General features: G+C 46.4%; 1 protein-coding gene across 14 annotated transcripts in view; it reads left to right on the forward strand.

Annotated features, from left to right (window-relative positions):
* The window catches only part of CACNA1B (calcium voltage-gated channel subunit alpha1 B), a 279142-nt gene that overhangs the window by 133816 nt on the left and 132277 nt on the right, over positions 1-13049 (forward strand). For 10 of the 14 annotated variants that reach the window (XM_071817478.1, XM_071817476.1, XM_071817466.1 and 7 more), the window contains 3 exons: positions 5109-5224; positions 11441-11497; positions 12212-12286. In XM_071817478.1, coding sequence (XP_071673579.1) covers positions 5109-5224; positions 11441-11497; positions 12212-12286 — 248 coding nt within the window. The remainder of the gene's footprint in view (positions 1-5108; positions 5225-11440; positions 11498-12211; positions 12287-13049) is intronic. The other 4 variants (XM_071817470.1, XM_071817474.1, XM_071817473.1 and 1 more) reach the window with 1 other exon arrangement.

Raw genomic sequence — 13049 nt, forward strand, 5'->3', positions numbered from 1 at the left:
CCCTGGAGCGTTCTCTTTTCCAGGCTTAACAACCCCAACTCTCTGTCTCGCCTGTGTTCATAGCAGAGGTGTTCCAGCCCTTTGAGCATCTTCATGGCCTCCTCTGGACTTCAACAGCTTCTGTTGAGGGCTCAGAGCCAGACGCAGCACTGCAGGTCCCTTTATTTCACATGCCATCCAGGCTGAACTTTGCTCATTGCTTTGACATACTTGGACTGGAGATGAAGTCAATCCTAAAACTGTTTGTTTTGGGGTTTTGTTGTTGTTTCTTAGTCTGGGCTCTTTTTTTAAAAGTTTTAGACTTAAAATTCTAGAAGTTCTAAACCGCTGCTTTCTGGGATTCCTTGGTGCAGTCGTTCTGGGATCTGCGCTGCTTTCTGCTCACTTTGAACAGTGCTTTAGATTCAGCAGACGAAGGCTTTTCTCCCATGTTAATATCTGAGATTTCATGAGATCGTGTGTAGCTCCGTGATACCGTTCTGAATGAGGAGCTACCTACCTGTGCTGCTGTCATGAGCACTGTTAGTGGCAGCGATGCCGTATCATCTCTCTCTGCCTCTTCCCCGTGAGTGGGAAGTGTTTCTGTCTGCTTCCTAAGCAGAAAACACGCGCTGCAGAGGTTTAATGGTGTGATCAGTCTTGTAGCAGGCTGGCTGGCGCGAGCCCTGGGACCCTGCCATGAAACCCAGGACCGGGAGGTGCGTTACATGATGCTCCATCTCAGCTCCCTGCTGTCCTATAGGAAAGTTAATCAGAGACTTTCAGGGTGAAGATTGCGGCTTGTTTTACTTTTTCAGTGACAGTGTTTGTAATTTAAGACCAACATGGATAAAGTACTTGAAAGAATTTCATTTGTTTATAATGTTTTACTGACCCTGGTGGTTACTCCTGAGTTGACCTTGGCTCTTTTGCGGCTGGGGAGGCTCTTGAATTTCCCTGAAGTGGCTATTCCAATGTGTATTTACACTGAGATTCATTTTACTCTTCCACTCACCAAGGTGACAAGCAACAATCATCCATTTTCCTACTGACTTTAAACACTGACCACTCGAGAAGAAAAATGTGGTGCATTGAGCTTGACTGGTATGGCATATGGTTTCCATAATGAATGCCCTTCCTTTGATTTGTTTGTTCCTGCTGTCTCTATAGGATCAGTTATTCACAACTGTCATGTTGTAACTAAAATGCATTGTAGTCACCTACCCAGGCCGAGCTCGGCTTCCTCCAAAGCCACATCTCCTGTTGCTGTGCTGTGTGTAGGAGTAGAGTCATAGAACTACAGGATGGTCTGTGTTGAATGGACCTTCCCAGCTCCCCCAGTGCCCCCCGTGCCATGAGCAGGGACATCTTCACCAGCTCAGGTCGCTCAGAGCCCCGTCCAGCCTGGCCTGGGATGTCTCCAGGGATGGTTCAGCCACCACCTCTCTGGCCAACCTGGGCCAGGCTCTCACCACCCTCAGGGGCAACAATTTCTTCCTCATGTCCAGCCTGAATCTCCCTTCTTTAATTTAAAACCATCACCCCTTGTCCTGTTGCAACAGGCACTGCTCAAAACTCTGTCCGCGTCCTTCTTATTGGCCCCTTTTAAGTATTGAAAGCATTTTGACCTTTCAGCTTTCCTTCTTCTAATTCTGCCCCAGAAAGAGCTGAAATATGAATGTTTTGGGGGGCTTTTGGTGCACATGGTGGTTGATGAGAGCCTAGGATGAGGATGGGTGAACATCTTTCAATATTCCTCATTCCAGAACTGGCCAAAGTGAGGAGGACCAGCTGGGAAGAAAGTCCTGGAGGTGAAGCTGGTGCGAGATGAGAGGCAGCACATTTCCAACTCAGGTTTCCTATCTGGTGATTTGGGAGATTTTTGCAAGTCAGTGGCATAAATAGCAATTATGCTGAATAAAAGAGGAAAATTTGCTGCTACCAGACCTTCCCATGGGACTTTGTGTTTTCATTTAGAACTGGCAGGAAAACTGCCATTTTGACAGAATTTTTCCCTTTTCTTTGAATATGTTCTGAAATTTTGTTGAAGAGCTCTCAGACAAAAATTCTGGGAGTTTTCCAGTTGCTGCAGATGGGGAATGTTTCAGTTCGTGAATGGTGATGACCATAGTGGAAGAGAAGCACATGCATGCTTTTATTAATGCATTTCATAAAGAAAAACACAGTCTTTTCACAAGTTCCAGCTTCATCAAACCCGTCTTATCTGTTGGAAATAAGAGGTAGGAGATCTAGGTGCAAGTGATGCATTCCTCTGGCAGGCAGACAGACATCAGGACACTCCAGTCTTCAACCTGGACTGTTCTGCTGCAGCTCAGTAGCTCTCAGAAGAAGTGAGATGAGCTCAGACCCAAGGTAGCGTTGTCTTCTCAGCCTTCCCAACTTCTACGGCAATGCCAAATCTGCTGGTTCCAGAGAACAGGAGGGTGCGGGTGGTTTAAACCTCAGCAGTGTTCCTCACTGGTGTCTTGCAAAAAGTGCGTACGGCTGTAGAGAAACTACTGAAGGTTTGCAACTTAGCAAAGTTTGTCTCCTCGTTTTATTATATGTTTAAAGTTGAGATTAAAGGGACAAGTTCTAGGTAGCTTTTGGTTTCCTTAGGCCAGATAGGAGCTGGCAGAGGATGAAACGCTTTGCAAGGAAAGCTCTCCCTTGCCTGCTCCAGAGGGGCGAGGGGTGGCTTAGAGCCCAGAAAGCCAAACGTATCTTGGGCTGCATCCCTAGCAGTGTGGGTAACAGGAGGAAGGAGGGGATTCTGCCCCTCTACCCTGCTCTGGTGAGACCCCCCTGCAGTGCTGGTGCAGCTCTGGGTCCTCAGCACAGGACACACATGGATCTGCTGGAGAGGGGCCAGAGGAGCCACAGGAATGACCCGAGGCTGGAACAGCTCTGCTGGGAGGACAGACTGAGAGAGTTGGGGTGTTCAGCTGGAGAAGAGAAGCTCTGGGGAGACCTTAGTGTGGCTTTTCTGAACTTAGAAGGGGCCAATGAGAAGGATAGGGACAGACTTTTGAGCAGGGCCTGTTGTGATAGGACAAGGTGTGATGGTTTTAAGCTAAAGGAGGGAGATTCAGGCTGGACATGAGGAAGAAATTGTTGTCCCTGAGGGTGGTGAGAGCCTGGCCCAGGTTGGGCAGAGAGGTGGTGGATGAACCATCCCTGGAGACATCCCAGGCCAGGCTGGACGGGGCTCTGAGCAACCTGAGCTGGTGAAGATGTCCCTGTCATGGCAGGGGGGGCACTGGGGGAGCTGGGAAGGTCCCTTCAACCCAAACTGTTCTATGATTCTTTGATCTGCTGTCCCCCCTGCCTGCTGTGGTCCTTCGTGACCCTCCCCTCTAGGTTTTACCTCCTGCTCCCATCCGGCACAGCCGGAAAATTTGCAGTGACACAAGCCTGTAACACAGGAAATGTGGCCCCTCCTCGTCTGGCAGTTTATAAGTGCATGTTGTCACTTCGTGCTGTCTGATCTCATTCCTCCCCTTCCAGAGAGAAATCAAAACTGAGAGGAGGTCGCTGGCCTTGACCAGCAGGCACTGAACCAGAGATGAGAACATTAGAAAGGAAGAGGGGGAAATCGGCGATCCAGCTAACACATGCAGGATCCCAACTCACCGGCAAACCTGTGCTGAATGCCAAGGAGGAGCTGTTGGTTCAGAGCGATGTTTCGGCTTCCTCCGTTTCAAGGATGGGGTCACGGGCTGTGCTGTCAGGTGGGGGACAGAAGAGGGGAGTCAGGAAACTGGGATGCGCTGCCAAAATCAAGATAACGGCTCAGCCGATGACAGCTCTCACATCAGAGGGTGGCACCAACGTGTGTCATGGTACTGAGCAGAGTTCTCCCTGCAGTCCCTTCTCAGACAGTCAGACAGTCCTGTCAAATGAAGAACAAGTGTCACCTTTGAAGCGTAAAGTGTAGACTGTGGATATAAAGCTGGTCTGGCACCTGCAGCTCCTTTTTCCCTATTCTTCTACCTTCCTCCCATCTCCTCCTGCTTGCTGGCTTCTGAGGAGCATGTGTGGGTAATGAATGGGTGATCAGGTGGGATTTTTACTAAAGAATAACGATTAGCTAAAGATTTGCAACAGTTAACTGAAGGTTAAGATGCCAAATGAGCGAACCACTGGTGTACATGAAGGAGAAAAGCCTGATCCCACATTTAACTGTGTAGATGAAGCAATTGTGGGTCACTGTAGTGTGTCCTCAATGAGAGAGGTTGCAGAGGATGGTTCAGAGCTCCATAAATGGTACATGGGCATGTACATCTCCAGGTGGGTCATCAGAAGCTTCCCAGTGATGTGAATTAGCCCGGGGAAGGCCCCAGAGTGGGTCTCTTTTGGGTGGTGGCTGCACCTTTGTCCCAGCATTGTTTCAAATGATGCAGTGCGATGTACTGGGACTAAGTTTTTGCAATGGTTGTGTGAACTTTGCTTTCTGACTCCCCTCTGACCCCCCCCGACAGTCCTCTTCTGATGATTTGATGTCAAGGTACTTGCTTTCCATGAGATTTCAGCAAATGGTGGGATCATTGTTACCCTCAACCCAGAGCATCTGGGCTATTTCACCTTCACCCCAGAGCACCCATCCTCACTTGTAACTCTCGTTTGACTTGTGTTTGTCAAAGCTGATTTAAGTCTGGGAAAATTCAGAGAAAGGTTAACGGGGAAGAGTAGATATCTTTTACAAGACAGAGACACTGCTGGTGTGTCTGTGACATAATATTGTGCTTCTAGAGGAAATTCTGCTGTGGGGTGAGTGGTGTGGAGGATGGAGGACAGTTTTTAGTGTTGGCGATAATAAATTGTATTGCGTGACTGGAAGGTATACGTGGTTGTGCTTCAGGATCTTATTGTGATGGACACAGAACAAAAGTAGTGTGTGCATGTGGCGCTTTGCAGTCCTTGTTCAGGATGGAAGAGGCAGGGAAGCAACTGAGCTACAATCAAAGTAGTAGTTGGTTGGACAACATCATAATTTGCTGTCGTCTCCTCTCACTACAGCTGTCATTGACTTCACAGGCTTTGTGAACATAAGCCGAAAGATGAAAAGGGGCTGCGTGTTTTCCCTGACCGCTTGTGACATGTTCCCTTTCATTCTTCTCTCTCCATAGTGAATTTGCCAAAGAACGAGAAAGGGTAGAAAATCGTCGAGCTTTCCTGAAGCTCCGTAGGCAGCAGCAAATTGAACGGGAGCTCAATGGGTACTTGGAGTGGATCTTCAAAGCAGGTAAGGCCAGACATCTCCTGATCTTGGTTCAATATGTCTTGTGGCAAGTGGAGTCTGGTGATGACACAGGACAGTGGCCACAGAACTAACTGGTCTTTGGTGTTGCTGGCCATCGAGATGGCCATTGAGATGTTGCTTTTGTTGGGCTTGTTTCTGAGCACTCACACTGAAGCTATTGCAAAAAATCTGAGTTTGGTTAAGCAAAAACAAAGGAGCTGGGCTAACTTTCTTTATTGCTGAGTTCAAAGCAATTGTCTTAATACAGCATAATATAAAAAGTGATACAGTGCCCAAAGTCTCCACAGTGGGGAAACTGTTCCCTTATATAAGTCATTTATATTTTATTTACTTCCCACCACAGCTGTTTTATAAGCCTCCCTTGCTGTGATGGTAAAATACACTGGAGTGTCATTTTTATGAGCTACAGAGATCACTTTCATGAAACTCACCCCAGCACATATTAACATTGCTTTATAACCATTATAACTGAGCATTGCACTTTATTGCAAGCCGTGAGCAACTTTAAAAAGGACCCAAATGCACTAATTTAAGAAAAAATAGCATGCTTTTCTTTTCCTTTCTATCAGACAGTAAAGATTACCAATAAACCTTCTGCATTTCAGAGTAGCTGATACATAGATTGACATGACCATAGGGCAATTCATTCACATACCATCAAAAAAACTTCCGGGGCTGATTTGCTTCCTTGCTTGCTTTTCTGAGAAGCTGAAACATCTGAAGGAAAATGCGTTTTAAAACAATGATGGGCAGAAAAAGAAGCCGTTGTTTTTCAAATAGACTTTCAGGTGCCTTTCTAGGCACATCAGCTTCATCCTTGCCCTTCACAGATGGGAAAACAGAGGCCCAATGTTATATAGTGACTGACCTGATGCCAGCCCAGAGACCAGTGGCAGCCCTTGATGCTCCTGAAATCCCCGTCATCATTCCTCGTTTGGAAATCTAGGCTGATGCTAGACGCCTAAGGAGCTAAAACGTGCTTGCACAAGTGATTTCGTGGTCACGATAGCTCTTTGCAGTGTTGCATGTGCGTGAGCTGCATCCACGCCAGGGGCTGGAGCATCCCGTTGCTATTCTGCATAGACGTGGCACTTTTTCAGGATTTATGGCTTTAGTTTCATGTGCATAACCCGGGTGTCAGAATTTGGAGGAGCATTTTCAGGTGGATCCCACTGAAGCGCTGTGCCAGCCTGTGTGCCCGGGGCTCTGTGGGGTCCCCTGGGAGCACAGGGGTGGCTGCGGTACCTGCCCAGGGGACAGAGGTCTGGGCAGGACTTTGAACAGCCTGGCCAGGGAGGAGAAAGACTGAGGCACTGAAATGTAAAATAGGAAGACAGAACAGCAGTTTATGTGGTGGCTTGAACCCATTATTTCCCCTGGTGCTACACAGGGTGACAACTGAGTGCCAGTTGTGTTGATGGGTTTTTATTCACCATGACGGTTCCACAGCAACTGTCCCCAATTAGGTAACCACACTTCATTCTGTGGTCATGTAGGATTCAATGAAGGAATCATTCACTTTCCATTCATCATTTGTTTTCCCATTTGTTTACAGCTTTTGTGCTGCCTCAAATTCAAATTAATTAACAGTTGATCCGGTGGCTGGACTAGCGTGCACTATGGTGATTCCATCTTGCTTTTATGACTCTTGTGATGTCTCTAAATCCTGGTCTCCTCTTCAGTAAAATAAAGAGGAGAATTCCCTTGCAGGGATGAGGGTTGCTCCTTTTCATTTTGGTGACTGTTCTGCCAAGAAGAGCGATGCAGAGGTCATTAGCACAATTTGGCTGAAAGTTGAGGTGGAGAAGTTATAAAACAAAGAGTCAGTCCCTGCTCTGATTTTACATCCTCTGGGAATGGCTGGTTATTCTATTTCTGTGTTGCCAGTGCTGAATAAATGCCACATCAGTATGGACTGAAACTGCTTTAAAATGCCCATCTTTTCATTTTGTCTAATAACCCAAAATTCAGAAGGTTTTCTAGAACAGGAAAGTGTGTGCAAAATAGCTGAATTAGGGAATAATAAAATTATGCTGTATAGGCATTGTTGAAAATACAATAGGAATATAAAAAAGCTTCCTAGTACAGCTGAATAATAGCAATAATTAAAATCAACTTAGTAAATCTTTGAATACAAAAGGTAGCGTGAAGGCAAAGCAAAACAGGTAACTGAGAGAATTGAGGCACTGACATTTGAGGCTGTGCTGTCGACGGGGGGTTCCCGTTGGGGAGGCCAGGATTTCAGCTATGAAATGATAGTGAATTTCCAAAGTAGGTAATCAGTATTTCTTGTCCAGGACCGTGTGTAGGACAATGGCCAAAGCCAGCTACTTGGATGGGATCGCAGCGGTCACAGCCAGTCCAGCCTGGGCAGAGATCCGCACCAGCCCGGGCAGTGGGGGTGATGAGCTGTTTGCATGAAAGAGAGAGCAAAACTCATGGTGTTCTGCCCTAATGTAACGCCGAAGGATTTAGTTATTACTCATGCAAATATTTAATTGTTTTTAAATCCTTCTAGCATCCTTGACCTCATTGAATCTTGTAGCAAGGAGTTCCACATGTTAACAGCTGGTTTTCTTTTGAGAACACCCCCAACAGTGCGTCCTGTCCTTGATTTTAAGTATGTTACATTTCCGCATTGAGAGGAGGAGCACACTTCATATTTCTTGTTATTACTTTTCTCTCTACCTTGTTTTGTGTTATTTTTTCTGCTCTAAACATGCAGAACCAATCTGCTCAACCCCCTCTCTTCCCATGGAGGTCTCTCCAGGCTTCTAATATTTATAGTGTCCTCCCTGAGCGTTTTGTTTGTTCATTTTTTTCTCATTTATTTTTGATGCTAGGTAGGAAGAGGGAAAGCTGCATTCTGGTCATTCACAAAGTGGCATCTTAATACTTAACCTGATTGGTTTTGCTCTGTAGTGTCTTACATATTCCAAGTAGTTGCTGGAGCTGGAAAGGAGATTTCCTTGTTCTGGGTAGCGCTCAGGTTTTATCACAAGGGCTGTAACTGGTTTAGGACCAAGGAAAGTATTTGAGTAACTAAAATCCCCCCTTCATCTGTTCACTACCTCCCATTTGGCAACACTGATTTTAATTTGACATTGTGCTCATCATTTATTGACCACTCTTGAGTGTCTTTAATGTTTCTCACAGCCTTTCTCTATTCATAATCTGGATTATATTATCTCTTGCATTAAAAAGGTGGTTCACGTAAAATTTCGGAATTGTTTACTATCAACCCTTTCGTGTAGCGAAATTGTAGACTGTTTAGTCCTCCAGAAGAAAACAATGGGTCTTTGTTTTCTAGCTCTTAAGTCTTGAGTTGAGCGTGTTCCAGACCCGGTCTAACGACTTGTCTTATATTTGTGTCATAAGAACAAAACTTCTTTAATAGCCTGGTTCTTGAGTAATTGCGTATTTTTCTTTTGGTGGTGCTTTATTTGTTTTTCCCACTGGTAAAATAAGAGTATAAAGAGGAAGCAAATATAAATAAAAAGTGCTTGTGAAGGTTTCAATGGGGTGTGTTGGTAGAGCTAAAAGATTTTGGTGCCAGCTCACTATGAATAAATCACCAAAAGTGCAGCTGTGGTCGAAACTGAAGCCAACACAGCTCAGACTATTTCAGACATGGACTGTTTAATATAGTCAGCAGCATATCTGCTTGAGGGATCTATAACAAGGTGTTTTAAACAGTGACAACCCTAATGTGCAAACACTTGTCTGAGTTACACTTAATAGAGGAAGCCTTAATTGATGAAGCGCTTAATAAATGCCTTTTTAACAAAGGGTTGGGGAACAGAAGAGAAAATTATAACACTGTTAATGTGCTGAAGCGTTGAACTTAGATTGCATGACTTGAAAGTAAAATATCAACCCCCGGTCTGACCGATTTCTTTAGCGTTTGAATTGACTTTCTTCACTTAGGATTATACAGAGGCCAGGTATGAAGTTTCTGGCTTTACTTATTTCTCAGATGCGTGTTGAAGAATGGATACATAGGGTAGTCAGGAGGGTTTTAATATTTTCAAATGAGAAAACAGGTGATTTTATGTAAAGTTCCCGTATCATAAGGTCCAGACGAGGCAAGGAAGATTGTAACTCAGTAGAGTCTTTTTGAGGCTGTCAAGACAAGACGTTGTGCCACCTTAAATGACTTATAAATCTGAAAGTGTCTTCAAATCTGTAAGATTTTCAATGTTCTAAAACTAGTGTGAGTTAGAGGCCAGAAATAATGACCAAATCCTATAATTTTTTGCATCTCACAGAATTTAGGCCAAAAATTCTTATGGTAATTGTCATGTCAGTCTCATAAACATTGAATGTTATTTTAAAGTGAACTGTACGGATCAGTTAGAAACAGACATGTAATCTTAAATTTATATTGAAGAATAAAGTAAACTCTCTGGTGGTTTTTTTTTAGTAAATTCCTTAAAGGGACCAACTCTTCCCACCTCTAAAAAGGAGGTGATACAGGTGTAAAGATCAGTGCTTCACACTGTTGCTTCTCTGGGCATGCAACGACAGTTTTCTTCCCCAAATAACTCTCTTCAGTTCAACCAATATCAAATGAAGTCTTGTTGGTGCTGAGCGAACCCTGTCCTGTTCCACCACTCTGCTCTTTGGTTCATGTTTTCATTGGACTCTGTGCAAAGCCAGTCAAGTCAATTTGAAATTGTGCCTTTCAGAGGAATTAAAAAATGGCAAAGCCAAGCAATGTCATCCACGCTAATGATTTTACCCCTACTGCTTTCTCCATTAAACTCCTCAAAACTGTAGGAACTATTGGGCTGTCGTGCTGCATTTCCAATGGAGAGCGGAGACCTAGAAGTTCTCTGTGCGGAGTAAAGCGCTTACAAGCCCACAAATATTCTTTTGAAGATGTTTCTCTTATCTTACAAGGACATGCATCATTTTGAAAACATTTTGCTCAGAGACTGGAAGTCTTTCAGTTCAGAGCTAACCAAGTTTCGTGTTTTTTATTTTACTTCTTTCCAAGTCCATCTCTTTCACACAGCACTGATTGCGAGTGTTTCTTTGCTCCTGGAGTAAGCAGGTTTTGGGAATGGGTTTAATCTCTCTCTTCCAGTTTATGGAAACGCGAATGCCATTCCTTGACATGACAAAGCTTTATGAACCTCAGGTTTCAGCTTTCTGCAGGAGAAACAGAGCAACAAGCTGCTTGATACAGCCTGAAAAAGCCACCTACATACCTACATCAGTGAGAAAGGGCAGCAATGTGTGTGAAATGGCGAGAGAGATCCCTATGAGAGCATGACACCTTCTTTCAAAGGATGCATTTTAATTCACTTCTTCTACTTAACAAGTCTGAAGCTTCAACAGTTAAATTCAGTTGTTCTTGCTTTTATCTGACTCCTGTTTTCTGTTGACCGTGAGTTATTTCCTGTAATCTGCTCTTCGTTTGAGCCCATCTTCCCACGCCAAAGAGAGAGAGAAGGGGCACCGTGTTCTCTGTTGCTTTGCCTGGGTTGTTCAGCTTCCCAGTTCATCAGTATAAGGTTTGTTTTTATTTCCAGTCCTGTAACATGCTGTGTCTTGTCTGTACTTAATGACCAGCAATTAATCTTAGTGCTGAGCCACCTCACACTCTGATATCCTTGCAAAGCCCCCGTGCCTTTGTTTGGAGGCTAGAAATTGCAGTTTAGATACCGTCTCTTGGTCAAATATTTCTTCTAATGTAGAGGGACTGTTGTTGGGGTTTTTTTCAGGCATCCTAATAATTTTCTTCCAGTCTCTGTGTTAGTGATGACTAAAGGCAACGCAACTTCTGATCTCTGCTTAGGTGTATGGTTAAGAAAAAAGAGCAAAGTCCTAGCAATGATGACTAACCTGCTGAGCTGTGGTATTGCTTGGGTCTGAAGGAAGATTCTTGCTCTCTAGATAACCGGGTAAAGAAACTGGAGTGGGTGGTTTGTTATGAAGAGGGGAATCATGGAGGAGGTGCTACAGTTTCCCAGTGGCCTTTCTGGCCTCCTCCCCCTGTGCAAGAGGGGCATAGGGTACGAAACGCGGCTCTCTCAGCCATCCTGTCCTCCACAGGCTTGGTGTAACTGGGAGATTCGGTGGGGTCAGGTTGGTGTCAGCCCGGGCAGGTACCTGCTGCATCCAGCTCAGCTGCTTTTAGAGCAGAGATGTCATAAATCTGAGGTTGAACCTTGCTGTTTTTTCGTTTTACAGAGGAGGTCATGCTGGCAGAGGAAGACAAGAACGCGGAAGAGAAATCTCCTCTGGACGGTAGGTCATTTTGCTGTGCCGTTCTCCTCCTGTGACACGAGAGAGGCTCACGTGCTGCCCGCTGACATGGCTTTCTGTTGTCACCAGGAGGGTGCGAGGAACACGCTCTTGCATGCACTTGGCAGAAGTCGGGCTAAAGAGTCCCTTTTCCCGTACCGGGTCTTTTCGAGGTTGCAGGTGGATGATGAGCAGTTATGTGACACACCACACTGGGATGGGGGTCAGTCGCTCCCTACGCTGCCTGTGGGCCCGCAGCGTGACGGGGATGCCCCGTCAGGCTCTGCTGAGCATGGCTGGCCGCGTCTACCTGCAGGTCGTGGTAGGGTTAGGCTGCAGATCGGATGCCAGAAAAGAAACGCATTGTCCGAGAGAAGGCAGGGCTCTAAACCGAGGTTTCCAACAGGATTTGGCCAAGAGACTAAGACCCCTGTTACTTGTAAGCAGTAAGACATAACAGGGTGTGGTGATCCTCTCTTCCGACGTGTGACCCTAGCGTTGCAGGACGGCTGGAGCTCCAGACACAGCGAGGCCGCGGGGACCCCTCTCCCTGCGCCTCCAGACCCAGGAGCTCTTAGGGTGCGACAGCCAGTCAAAGTTCAGTTAAAGATTCTTCCCTCTCCCTTTTCTGACCATCTTTCGTCCTCCCATGTCTCCTCCTTTCCCCTCCCCTCCCTTTTCCCTCCTCTTTTTTTTTCTCCTCCCGTTCACTGTCAGGGAGGGCCGCCTCGGAAGGGCCGATTCAACAAGGCACGGCACCGGCAGAGACTAGCAGCGGCAGCAGCTACAACAGTGAGTGGATTGCAAATCACCAGGGGCTCAGGCGGGACAGGGCTTCCCCTCCGCCGCCCCACGCACCCAGGTCACCGGTGATGCTTCCCGAGTGGTTTTTTGCACCTCACTCCGAGCCACGCGGCTCCTTGGGGCATAAGGCACCCACCTGCCAGCCCACGTTGGCCAGCCTAGTGACCTGTGCTCGGGGAGGACTCGGGGATGGAAGAGCTGGGGCTGAAGAAGGTCAGGGCTGAGGTGTGCTTGGCAAATCTTGGTGCGTGTGTGTGGGTGTGTGTGCACTGGGGAAGTTTGTCCAGCACGTGGGTGCAGCCAGGGCTGTTAGTCTTGAGCTTTCTGTACTTAAAAGGGACCGTTCAGAAAGATGGGACAGACTTTTTAGCAGAGCCTGTTGTGATAGGAGAAGGGGTGAGGGTTTTAAACTAAAGGAGGGGAGATTGAGGCTGGACATGAGGAAGAAATTGTTGGCCCTGAGGGTGGTGAGAGCCTGGCCCAGGTTGGCCAGAGAGGTGGTGGATGAACCATCCCTGGAGACATCCCAGGCCAGGCTGGACGGGGCTCTGAGCAACCTGAGCTGGTGAAGATGTCCCTGTCATGGCAGGGGGGGCACTGGGGGAGCTGGGAAGGTCCCTTCAACCCAAACCATTCTGTGATTCTATGAAATGAGTGTCTGGAAGAGTAGTCTGAAAAGCTGAGTGGTGTAAGGGAACTAGAGGTGGGTGCAGACAGTGACATGAACACCCAGGTGTGCTAAACCTCCCTC

The sequence above is a fragment of the Patagioenas fasciata genome, chromosome 20 (assembly GCF_037038585.1).
Source record: "Patagioenas fasciata isolate bPatFas1 chromosome 20, bPatFas1.hap1, whole genome shotgun sequence".
NCBI lineage: Eukaryota > Metazoa > Chordata > Aves > Columbiformes > Columbidae > Patagioenas > Patagioenas fasciata.